Source organism: Rana temporaria, chromosome 3 (assembly GCF_905171775.1).
Source record: "Rana temporaria chromosome 3, aRanTem1.1, whole genome shotgun sequence".
NCBI lineage: Eukaryota > Metazoa > Chordata > Amphibia > Anura > Ranidae > Rana > Rana temporaria.
The window spans coordinates 129,178,096-129,191,379 of record NC_053491.1 but is presented as its reverse complement, the minus strand read 5'-3'; the positions used below and the strand labels follow the sequence as shown (position 1 = coordinate 129,191,379).

Genomic DNA, 13,284 nt, shown 5'->3' with positions numbered 1-13,284 from the left:
TTACCTTCCTCAGAGGTAGGAACACTCCTTGTTGTTCTGTGTCTAATCTCATGCCGAGATATTCCAACTGCTTTGTGGGCTGGAAAGCTGACTTTTCTCGATTTAGGACCCAGCCGAACCTCTCGAGGTATTGGACCGTGAGGGCCACTGCTCGCTCCAAGCCGGGAGACGAGTGATCTATGACTAGGAGGTCGTCCAGGTATGCTAGGATCGTGACCCCTTGGATCCTTAGTTTGGCTAGGATTGGAGCTAGGACCTTCGTGAACACCCGGGGGGCCGTAGCCAACCCGAAGGGAAGCGCCACGAATTGGAAGTGACGCGAAGCCACCATGAAGCGTAGATATCTTTGATGTGGCTGATAAATTGGAACATGAAGGTAGGCATCCTTTATGTCTATGGACGCCATGAAGTCGTCCTTCTGGAGTGTGGCAGCTGCTGACCGCACGGATTCCATCCGAAATGAGCGGATCTTTAGATATGCATTTACCATCTTTAGGTCCAAAATTGGCCTGACATCTCCATTGGATTTTGGGATGATGAATAGGTTGGAGTAGAAACCCAGCCCCTGTTCCAGGACTGGTACCTCTACTATTACTTCCTGGGAAAGTAGATGATCTAATGCCGATCTTAATGCGGCTCCCTTTTCCGGATCGTTTGGAATCCTCGACTTCTGGAAATGAGGAGGAGGAAACCTTAGGAAATCTAATTTGTAGCCTGTGGCCACGGAAGACCGTACCCACTCGTCGGGAATGCTGGCTTCCCAAATCTCTGAAAAGAGTCGCAGCCTTCCCCCCACCTTCGTGGGTGGGGGCGCCCCTTCATAAGGTTGGCTTGGGGGCTGGTTTTGCTGGTTTGCGAAACCACTGCCTTTTGCCTCTAACAGCCTGTCCTTGTGATCTGCTGTTGAAGCCGAAGTTTGCTTTTGCAGGAGGCCGTCGATACTGCTTGGCATTAGAGGGCCCCTGCCCAGGGGAATACTGTCGTTTAAACGCAGGTCCCTGAACCTTCTTCTTAGTTGGCAAGAGAGTACTCTTGCCGTTTGAAATGGTCTGAATGTATTTATCTAGGTCTTCTCCGAAGAGTCGTCCTCCATGGAAGGGGAACCCTACCAGGAGCTTCTTGCATGGGGGCTCAGCCTCCCAGCTTTTTAACCATAAGAGTCTTCTCATATGGATAAGGGATAACGATAAACGTGACGCTTGCTGGATAGAATCCTTGATTGCGTCTACCGTAAAACATATGGCCTTAGGGACATCCGAAAATTTTTCTGCCTGCTGGGCCGGAATAAGTTTAAGCATCTGCTTAAATTGATCCGATAATGCTTGAGCGACCCCAATCACAGCCACAGCTGGCTGTACTACTGCCCCTGCAGTAGTGAAGGAGTTCTTAAGTAGTGCTTCCAAGCGCTTATCAACTGGATCCTTGAACACCTGTATGTTTTCTACAGGGCATGTTAACGATCTGTTAACACATGAGATGGCTGCGTCCACTGCAGGAGTAGCCCATCTTTTGGAAAAATTTTCTTCCATAGGATATAGGACAGAGAACCTTTTAGGTGGTAAGAAGATCTTATCTGGCTTGTTCCAATCTTGGAACAAAATTCCCTCTAATAGAGGATGGATCGGAAACACAGCATTGCTTTGAGGCGCCCTCAGTGAGCCCAAAGCTGAAACCGTCGATACCTGGAGATCTGGTACTGGCAAGTTGAATGTCCTATGGACCAAGTCCGACAATCCTTGAATCCACCAGCTCTCCCTCAGGGAGACTGCCCCAGACTCCTCTGTATCCGGGTCTTCGATCCCTGAACCTACTTGGTCCGTGTCCAAGAGGTCGTCCAATTCCCCTGAGGAAAGGACCTCCTCTTCTGAGGGTCCGCGCTCGGGCGACGGAGATCTATTCCGCTTACTGCCCCGCATAGCTGCGGATATCATTTTTCCCATGCTTTTCTGCATCTCTTTTAAAGAGGTGAGTAATACCTCCTCCGTGACCATCTTAGGGTTGGACTGACCCGCGTCAGCTCCAGCCCCAGATCCCGATGGCCCCAAGGCTCCCTGTAGGGAAAACAGCGGCATACCATGGTACAATACCGAGGTACACCTGCTACCTATTGCTATTTGGAACTATAAAAGTTAATTGTCCAAACACCTGTTTGGGGGATAAAAAAATGCTTCCTCTCCCCTAGATGACTTTTTTTTTTTCGTTTTTGTTTCAAATCCAGGAAAGAAAAAACATTCTGTCCCCCTGAGTAGTATTGCAAAGAAAAACTATGAGATGGAAAAGAAACAGCCTATTTCTAGGCTTGACAAAACAGTCCTCTGAAGACTGCAATATCCTTTCTGGCCACTGTGTGTCCTCGGCGCCCCGTGCTGCCGCTCTGGTCTTTCTCCTCAGTTCCAAAGTATTGATGGAACAAACAAGGAAGGGCCGCCCCTTCCTTTAAGCCACTGACCCGCCCTTCCCCCCCAGCAACCTCAAACAGGAAATGCCCCTCCCGACAGGGGGAGGGGGGGGGGATTTTGGGAGGAAGGGACCTCTCTGTTCCAGCAAACTGCAGCCTGCAGCCTGGAACCATGAGGAGGTCAGCGTTTTGCCTGCTTGCAGGCTCTGAGGAGGAAGACTGAATGGAGCATCGCCTGGAGGCCTGCAGGTAAGCAAAGCTCTCTGACACACACATATATTTTTATATAACACAGGCCCCACTCAATGCTTTTCCAACACTACAAGGGAGGTCACATCTTATGGGGAATAATACATAGAGAGCCATCCTATCTTTATGATATGTGACTAGTTTGCCAGATGCAGTGCATAACTTTAGGCATGTCCCCTGTGACCCCCCAGAAAAAAACCTGCTAAGAACCAAGTTCCGCAAGTTTTCCCCTCACTTACCTGCTCCATGCCGCAGGACTTTGCCAAGCAAGAGGCCCAATCTTCCCCCATCTCCGTGGGGATGTCTAGACCTTCAGGCCCTGGGTTCCTATGAAGGATCCACTGTCCTGGGCCCATATAGCACCCTGGCAACAGAAAACTTTAGGTACCCAAAGGTTTCTAAGTTCTGGGCCCAGGGTCCAGCTCTCTAAAAAGAAAAGCATTATGGGCTATACCCCAAGGGTTTGGGGTCCGGTTACTGACCACTTTAGCGCTGAGGCTTTTTTGGACAGAACCGGTAGCTCACCTAATCCCAAGGATGCGGAGGCAAGCTAAACCATGACTAACACCTAAGACACTGGCGTAAAAACTGAGGTACTCCTCCTATGGGAGGGGGTTATATAGGGAGGGGCATTTCCTGTTTGAGATTGCCAGTGTCTACACCTGAAGGTACTCCATATAACCCATATAGTAATGAATGCCGCTCTGTGTCCCGTGATGTACGATAAAGAAAAGACAAAGCTGTCCAGACAAGTCAAACCAAACCATTTAAACTGCATCAGGTCACTCCACCAAAAAACACTATTTAATATTTTTTTTATTAGTCAAAGCAAACTCCCCTATCCATCCATGTCTCCATGCTTTATTTTAATGAAAATCACTTTGAAAAACAACCTCCTAGCATTTCTGGCCATGGACATTTTGAGTAAGGGCAGATGATCCATGTAGCATTTAGTTCCTAAAATGCCCTTAGACCAAGAAAGCATGCAGGAGGGTGAGCTTAGCTGAGAAACCCCTCCTCCTCTCCTGAAGATTCTTGGGATGTATGACATCATTTGCCTAGGCAAGAAGCAATGAAGTAACGGACGTAGTCCGTAGAAAACTTTATTTTATATAAAACAACAATACAATAGATTTTCCTATCTATTTACTAATGCCAGCAGCATGCAAATTAAAAATAACCAATATCGATTGGGAGAGTGAAGCTCCACTTTGACACTGGCAGGGGTGCTTACAGTGGTCAATTAATTAATTTATAATTGTGGTTGCAAGAAAGAAATGTGCATTTTCTATGGCCCGTCTAACATTGCCCTCTCCTCAGACTGACAATGCCATCTGCTTTGCTACTTCATCCACAATACAGACACTCTAAGACAGGAAGTCTTGGCCAGGTAAAAGAAAAGGAAAAGAAAAAAAAAGGTCCAAGCCACAGCCAAGGATTGGCAAGCAGCAATATTTTACAAATGTTGTATTTGAGCTGAATTTGTATCAAACTCGCACAGGACCCTTTCTTTTTGGTCGGCATCAGAATCGGATCGCATGGGTGTGAACACCCATGAGATCCGATTCCTGACTGAGTTTGCAGCTCGCACTGCGATTTTCAAACTGATTTGGGGGTGTCATTAACGTTTAACTGACACTCCCAGCAGTTGGCATAGGGCAGTGTGAACTGCTGCCGAGAGACATGCGATGCGGGAATCCGCAGTAGATTCGCAGGGTTCCCGCAGCAGTGTGATCCAGCCCTAAAAGGCAAAATAACTTTTAGTTTTGGATAGAGTGAAGAGAGAATAACTCGTTGTCAGGTTGTCATTGCTGTCTGTGCTCCCGTTAGGGAGATTCACCCTATTTGTTTACCATTATCATTGAACATGGAAGTAAATAAAATAAAAAAATATTGATATTAGAACAAACAGGATTAGAAGGGAAATCTTCCAACGGGGACCCAAATTCTGGTGACCCTCATGACACCTCAGGATTCCCTCACTTGAAGGATTTCTTCTCACTTCCTGTTTTCACTATGCAACCGGAAGTGAATGAAAATTTTGCCTTTAGTGACACTTTAGGGCTGGGGTCACACTAGTGCGAATTGGATGCAAGATTCCTCGCATCCAATTCGCACAGCAGGAGATTGTGACCGGCTCCCTAAAATGTGGGCTGAAATAGGACCCGAAAGGTGCGTGCTCATATGTGAACCCAGCCTAATAAAAACATATGCCAAAGTTGGTTACATTTACAGAGACAATAACATATTTACATACCTCACCAACATATTCCATAACAAAGCTGTGCTTCTTGATTTTCTGGAGTGTTTTAACCCCCCAGCCACGTCCATCTTCTGTCCTAAAGATGCACAAAGAGTAAGGCGGTCCTTTCTGCACCACTCGGTTTGGACAATCTGGACCACATTTACATCTAGAGTTGCATTCATAAATAGGGCGTCCAGGTTGAATCCTAATTTGTTGCTGCTCATTGTAAGCAAAGACAACGCCTGCCTCTATAGGGCAACATTTACCCGTAAAGCAGTCTGTGCATTCACAGCCAACAATGGCTTCACCCAAGGTGATAACTCCAGGAGTGGTCTTGTAATCATTAATGTAAAAGAAGTCTCTGGGAGTCCCTTCAAGGTCTACATTGTTTTCTACATACAGCATTCCATTATGAGATTTTTTCCTGTTCAGTTCCTCCTCCCAACGCTTGAGTGCAATTCGTTGTTTAGCTTTCTTCACTAAAAAGTCAGCAGCGGGTTCGCCCACAGATTTAATGTGGATTTTTAGCTTACTTAATTTACCAGTATTAAGTTTGGATAAATATAAGTAAAAGTCATTGTAAAACTGCTCTAAAAGTGCCCGGCACTTGAGGTTTTCTGCGGGCTCCCATGTATTAGACGACTCTGGCCATCCTTTCCACTTCACAAGAAATAATTCTTTACCCTTAAAATAAATACACAAAAAAGAATTTTAAAATTTCACAAGAAGCATTTAGTTATTAACATACAAACATACTGTACATATGCAGTTTCTGTTGATGCAGGTTTATTTATTTTTTTACTACAAAAAAATATTAAAAAGTTTAAAGCGGTTGTAAAGTTTCAAGATTTTTCACCTTAATGCAGTCTATGCATTAAGGTCAGTTTGCATTCTGTCTTGAGAATCTTACAGACTGATGAAAGGAGGAAGAATTTCCCCAACTACAGGACTAGATTTGAGCCACCAAACATGAGATGACCTGGATGTCAGATCAATCGATAAATCCAGAGACTAGAAAGTTGAATTACGTACAGTCTGGAGTAGAATTGGGAATATGAAACTGCCTTGAAGGAGGCCAAGATCAAACCCAGAACCCTCATGCAGAAGCTGAGAGGGGGCGGCTACAGGACTACAGCTTCAGATCATAGGTCAGGAGTTTGGCTTCCAGAAGAAAAACCTTGAACCGATCAGTACCTAGAAGACAGACCTAAATACTCAAAGCAAAGAGTCAGTTCCTGCACCAACTTCTGGATGCTCAGGATCCAACCAAACATCTCTACAAGGATAAACAATATGTTGGAAATGGACCAAAAAGTCTGTACCGACCATTTCCTGAGTAGGTGGACATCCAAGCAATGACTGACCTGGTAATCGCCATTCAGAAATTTGTGTACTTGAATGAAGATACCCAGAGCTTTTAAGTCCAGAATAGGGCATATGCCCCCATTTGCTCTGGAAATAAGAACAGTGGAGTAGAAACCTTAAATAAATAAATAAAATAAAAACATGCCTTTCTAGAAACATGGCAAGTTGAGACAGAAGTTGTGCCAGAACAGTGTGACGGTCTGTTAGTATTTGCAGAAAAGAACATTCCAGCTTGTTTCCCATGGATATTATGTTCTATACCTACACATCAGAGATGCTTTTAGTCCAGATTGGTCATAAAGGCCAACAGGCAAAACCCCACTACCCCCCTTGCCAAAAACCCACTTTTCAAAGAGTTCCAATATGTGCATACACACACACCACCATATGAGTCATACAATATCCATAACACAGTGGTGTTGGGCTACATCAGTGTTTCTCAATTCCAGTCCTCAGGCCCCCCCAACAGGTCAGGTTTTCAGGATTTCCCTCAGATGAAAAGGCTGTGGCGATTACTAAGGCAGTGAAACTGATCAAATCACCTGTGCAAAATAATGGAAATCCTGAAAACCTGACCTGTTGGGGGGGCCTGAGGACTGGAATTGAGAAACACTGGGCTACATGAATGAGTTCTAATCGATTCAAAACCAGTGATACGCGAGGATCAGGTGCCTTCGTCATATCCTTGGTCCATACCTCCACAGCGTTTGACAAATGGACCTGACAGCCATGGTTGGTTGCAGGGCAGACCCTGCCAAGAAGATCAATGAGATCCTTAAATACTGGAATGAACAGTCAGAGCTTTTTCTAATCATTCCTATTGGGATACATATTTCCGCACACCACCACACGTGTACAGAGCTGACTCAGGAGCGAGCCCAGACATCTGCCCCTATAGCAAGTGCCTGCTATGGGGGCAGACACTGAAAAGGAGCAGAAAGAGCCAGCAGGGGACCCCAAAAAGGAAGGATCAGGGCTGCTTTGTGCAAAACCATTGCATAAAGCAGGTAAGGCACAAAGCCATCCAAAATGTCCCAATTACACCCTTAATTAACCTCAACTACCCTGTTTCCCCGAAAATAAAACATACCCCTAAAATAAGACCTAGCGTACTTTTCCAGAACGACTGCAATATAAGCCCTACCCCGTAAAGAAGCCCTAGTTTAAAATCCTATAACCCAGTCTATTACAGTAGTACACAATGTACAATGTGTGTGTTTCTGTAACATAAATGCAGGGAAGAGAGCTCCGGCAGGTCACAAAAGCGCAGAGCGGTGCTATAATGAAGGTATTTGGCACAATTATATTACAGAAATACACACATTGTACAATATATACTACAGTAATAGAGTGGATTACAAGATTTTACAAGCATTTTAACTAAGTTAACACTGGGGATTCCTAACAGGCAGGTCGAGAGAGGGGAAGAGAAGACAGCACATTACATGGTAAGACCTACCCCAAAAATAAGCCCCACTGTGTCTTTTGTTACCAAAATTAATATAAGACCCAGGCTTATTTTCGGGGAAACACGCTAAGTGTATGCAAACAGCTGCAGGTGGAGGAGAAAGTGTAGAAGTACACTTGTGGCCCTGAGTGAGCTATCATGGCAGCGATTTTAGTCATAAAATAAGACATGGACTTTTGGCGGTACAGGTAGTTACCAGTAATGTAAAATAAATATCTATAAATATTTATTTGTAAAAAAACGCATAGATAGAAACTTGTATACACAATTTCATAAGACAGTGTCAGCATATGATATCAGTTCATCTAACACCAAATAAGAGAAGGGTTTATACTTATGCAGATACATTCATAACATAGGAACGCATAGCATCAGAAATATATATATATATAAAACTCTTAGTGTTTGAGGCTGAATCCGATATGCGTAATAGTAGATCTTGCTTAGGATAGGAGTGGATCAATCGAATCTCAAAAAGTCGATCCAACCACTGATAATGGGGTAAGGAATGTACAACGCTTTTTACCTAACCAGCCTCCTGGGCATGAGGTAGGTGCTTGTTGTGTGTAGAAATCAAAAAGGTTGGGCTATAACACAAGCTGTTGGTAAACAGTGAAAGTGGATAGGCGTGAAGACCCCGACCGAAACACCTCTGGCAGACCCTAGGCTTGAATAGACTCCAAATAACAGGTTGCCAATTGGCCAAACATTGGAGAAGAGGGAACCACCTCAGCACCGACCGACAGAGAGGTAGTTCTATCAGTGGGTATGATGGTGTCTCATCCGTCGCAACAAGAACAGCCAGGGGGAAAAAAAAAAACCAGAGAGCGGAGAAGGGTTGCTACACACGGGATTATGGATGCCTGTGCATTACGGACGCCTGTGCATTGACCCTGTGCATCGGACGCCGATACTATTACGCATATCGGTTTCAGCTTCAAACACTAAGAGCTTATATATATATATATATATATATATATATATATATATATATATATATATATCTTTCTGATGCTATGCGTTCCTATGTTATGAATGTATCTGCATAAAGTATAAACCCTTCTCTTATTTGGTGTTAGATGAACGGATATCATATGCCAACACTGTCTTATGAAATTGTGTATACAAGTTTCTATTTATGCGTTTTTTACAAATAAATATTTATATATCTTTTACATTAACTACCTGTACCACCAAAAGCCCAATTTATTAGTCCATTAATTTCCATTGTCACTCTATCAGGACGTTGGTACACTAAATTTAAATAAAATAAGACATAACTGCAGAAATTTCCTCTCTGGATAATGCAGAGGAGGGAGCCACACCAGAATGAACTAGTGAAAACATGGGAGAACGTGTGGATTCAAGCAGGGAGCAATGATCCAGGGTGCCTCATCAAGACTCCTTTGTTGGAACATACTGAATATAGCAATTGATAAGGAGAAGATATGCCTGGAGGGTGCCCACACCTCAAAGGCACAGGGACACCAGAAGCCCATCAGAGCACAATGGCAGCTCAAGCCTTCTAATGTGTCCCCATGCTATACCCAGCAACCCATATGCGTGTCTTCAATCTGTTGTTAAAACTGACACTAAAAATGAACCTTATTTTCAAAAATCAATCCATACACTTCCACTACTTAATGGCCCTGTAATCTATGTTACATTAAATATTTTTTTACTGTGTTTTTCTGCCTCTGTGAGATCCTAACCTGGTTATGTTCCTAAATACAGCAAGACCATGGTGAAAGAACATAGCCACCTTCTAACAGGAAGTTGGATTACAGCAGCACAAAATACACAAATTGGAGATCTGGAGTCATTGGAAGGTACTTTATTGAGTTAAGAATACATACAGTACTTAAATAGACTTTATTGTTTTTAAGCCTGAATTTAGTGTCACAATAAACTAAAAAAAAAAACACACACACACAATAAAAACGGAGAGCTTACCTTTGCCATTTTACGGTCACAGAGATACTCCACTTCATAATTGTTTAGATTATTTTTATTTATTCCAATGCGTTTACAGATCAGGGATTCTTTGCGGCATATCTCTTGAAGGGTTTCATTGGAGGCAAGACATGGCACACACCAATCTGTGAAAGCAGAATTCACCATTAGATTTCCCCTATATAAAATTTGCATGTATAGGTGTTCACCTTACGTGTACGCTTCTACCTTTTGTAATGCTACAGCCCAGAATATAGATTGAACTAGAAAATGTATTTCCTGCAGAAAATGCTGAATAGCTGAATTGCTAAAGCTAACTGGATGAACAGCTTAAATCCGTAAGAAAAAGTTAAAGGGAGAATCAGCATTCCCACTAATTAGCATCTTTTTAAAAGTAATTACTTTTTGCAGGAGCTGCCGCATAACATTTCTATCATCAAAACTGCCCCCATCATATTAACACCACAAAACTACCATCAAACCAGCCCCCATCCAAAACTGAACCATCAAAATTGCCCTCATCCTATTGCCCCATCAAAAACTGGCCCCATTCTATTGCCCCAGCAAAAACTGGCCCCATTCTATTGCCCCAGCAAAAACTGGCCCCATCCTATTGCCCCATCAAAAACTACCCCCATTCTATTGCCCCATCAAAAACTGCCCCTATCCTACTGCCCCATCCAAAACTTCCCCCATCCAAAACTGGCCCCCCATCATATTGCCCCATCAAAAACTGCCCCCATCCTATTGCCCCATAAAAACTGCCCCATCAAAAACTGTCACATGCTCTCATGGACTTCAATGTTAAAAAAAGTGTTAAAAATCTTAATATTTTAAAAAGTATAAATAGTAGAAAAAAAAAGAAGTCGTCCCATCATTAGCTGAATGAGCTAAACATTTTTAAAGTTGAATGGTTTTAATAGCTGAAAGTATGCAGAAGTTACACAGAGCCAAAAAAAGTAAAAATAAATAAAAAAATAATAGTGGGACTGCTGAAGCATTCCCACTAAATATAAAACGGTTTTGTGTTTTTTTTTGTTTGTTTTTTTTAAAAATCTGTCTTTTTTTTTTTTTTTTAAACAAAAAAATAAAAACCGCAGGACGTGATCAAATGCCACCAAAAGAAAGTTCTATTTGCAGGAAAAAAATATAAAAATGTCATTTGGGTACAGCGTTGTATGACCGCGCAATTGTCAAAGAGTGAGAAAGCTAAAAATTGGTCTGAACAGGAAGGGGGTTCAAGTGCCCGGTAAGCAAGTGGTTAAGAAAAATCCTCTTATTTTTGAGTCTTCAAAAACAACAACTCATGATGACTCAAAAAAAAAAAAAAATAACGGACAATTGTTTTTAAAGGAAAAAGCCTGACAGGTTCTAATAATCCCTCTCCACTCCATCCAACACTAACAATAATCAGGATTTCCTTTATTTATAATGTAACAAATGGGGGGGAAAAACTATTGGTTTGTCAGTTAAAACAAAAAAATAAGAAAACAAAAAAAATATGTTTTTAAAAACGCCCCGTCTCGACGAGCTCGCACGCAGAAGCGAACACATACGTGAGTAGCGTCCGCATATGAAAACGGTGTTCACACCACACTGCGATCATTAGAGCGAGAGCAATAATTCTAGCCCTAGACCTCCTCTGTAGCTCAAAATATGCAACCCATAGAATTTTTTAAACGTCGCCTATGGAGATTTTTAAGGGTAAAAGTTTGACACCATTCCACGAGCGGGCGCAATTTTGAAGCGGGACATGTTGGGTATCATTTTACTCGTCGTAACATTATCTTTCACAATATTTTAAAAAATTGGGTTAACTTTACTGTTGTCTTATTTTTAAATACAAAAAAGTGAATTTTCTCAAAAAAAGTGCGCTTGTAAGACCGCTGCGCAAATACGGTGTAACAAAAAGTATTGCAATGACCGCCATTTTATTCTTTAGGGTGTTAGAAAAAAACATATATGTTTGGGGGATTTAAGTAATTTTCTAGCAAAAAAAAAAAACGTTTTAGTCGTGTAAACGCCAAATCTGAAAAACAGCCAAGGTCCTTAAGTGAAATAGAATAATAAAAAAAACGAACAACAATACTGGGAATGCTATAGAGCATTCCCACTAATAACAATACTGGGAATGCTATAGAGCATTCCCACTAATAACAATGCTGGGAATGCTATAGAGCATTCCCACTAATAAAAAACAAATAACAATACTGGGAATGCTATTGAGCATTCCCACTAAATATCATTTTTTTTATCATACATCACAGGACTCCATCAACATGACTACTTGGCTTATGCTGCCACCTTCATGTGAATGGACATTGGCCAAAAAAATAAATAAGGCAGGAATCACCACCAAGACATATCTCTTCCGAGCTCAGCCAAGCTTCCGTTTTTAGCTTGTGTCTCTATGTAATAGATGTGCCTACAGAAGTCTCTCTGAAGGTACTTTTGTGGGCTTTAGTTCCCCCAATTCTTGGCCTATTCTTCCTAACACACACACACACACAGGGCTTCATCCACACTGGTCACTACCATCAGCATGCCAAGAAGGACTGTACCAAGACCCTGCATACAACAGCTGGGACAGACTGTTTTGCTTTCAGTCAAGCCGAATCCTAAGGGGAGCGATCTCCAGAACACAGTGTATCAGGACACATCGCTGTCAGGGTGCTTTACAGGTCCAGACAGTGAGTCTCTAGAAGGAAGTCTAGTCCCTGAAGGACTGGTGCCACTGGACTAGGCAAGTTTTTCCTCTAGTGCAAGGATTTCCAAACTTTGTAAACAATCGTCTAGTTTACGGTCCTCCAGGCTTTAGGGGGACACATACTGTGAACACGGTGGGGAGAAAAGGTCCTGATGTCAGTGAGAAAAAACAAATGCCCCATCTTTGGTGTCAGTGGGAGGAATTGTGCCCCCTCATTGGGCTCAGTGGGGAAAACCGATACATCGGCCGTTTTGGAGAAATCGGGATCGGCCGATTTTTCTCCAAATTTGGCCGATATTTAACATGGCCACTAGCGGTGGCAGCAGCTCCGGAGCTAGGCCGAAGCCGCGGCTTTTCCTGATGCTGTGACCGCGCCGGCAATCCGCGGATTGCCGCAGCGGTCACAGCATCAGGAAAGGCCGCGGCTTCGGCCTAGCTCCGGAGCCGCGGCCATCTTGGTACACCCAGCGCGGCGGCCCTCCTCTCTGTTTACACCCACAGAGGAGGAGGGGCCCGCGCTCGTGGGACAGACACCGCTCTCTGGTGTCTGTACTATGGGGGGGGGGGGTCTGTACTGAGGAGGGGGGGTGGGTGTCTATCCTGAAGGGAGGGGGTCTGTTGTACTGAGGGTGGTGACACTATATTTTTTTGCACCAGTGCCCCCTGACAGTGCCAATAAGTGCCACTTGCCGTCCAGTACCATCTGCCAATGCCAATACCAGTGCCACCTATCCAGTGCCACCTTCTATCCAGTGCCACCATCCAGTGCCAATTAGTGCCACCTTCTATCCAGTGCCAATACCAGTGCCACCTTCTATCCAGTGCCATCCAGTGCCACCATCCAGTGCCAATACCAGTGCCACCTTCTATCCAGTGCCAATACCAGTGCCACCATCCAG

The 13,284-nt window shown here is 43.5% G+C and overlaps 1 protein-coding gene across 1 annotated transcript in view; it reads right to left on the bottom strand.

Moving 5' to 3' along the window:
* The window catches only part of SUV39H2 (suppressor of variegation 3-9 homolog 2), a 39,133-nt gene that overhangs the window by 22,616 nt on the left and 3,233 nt on the right, over window positions 1–13,284 (bottom strand). The window contains exons 2-3 of the mRNA XM_040343424.1: window positions 9,679–9,824; window positions 4,905–5,576 (exon numbers count right to left, since the gene is read on the bottom strand). Of these exons, the coding sequence (XP_040199358.1) occupies window positions 4,905–5,576; window positions 9,679–9,824 (818 nt within the window). The remainder of the gene's footprint in view (window positions 1–4,904; window positions 5,577–9,678; window positions 9,825–13,284) is intronic.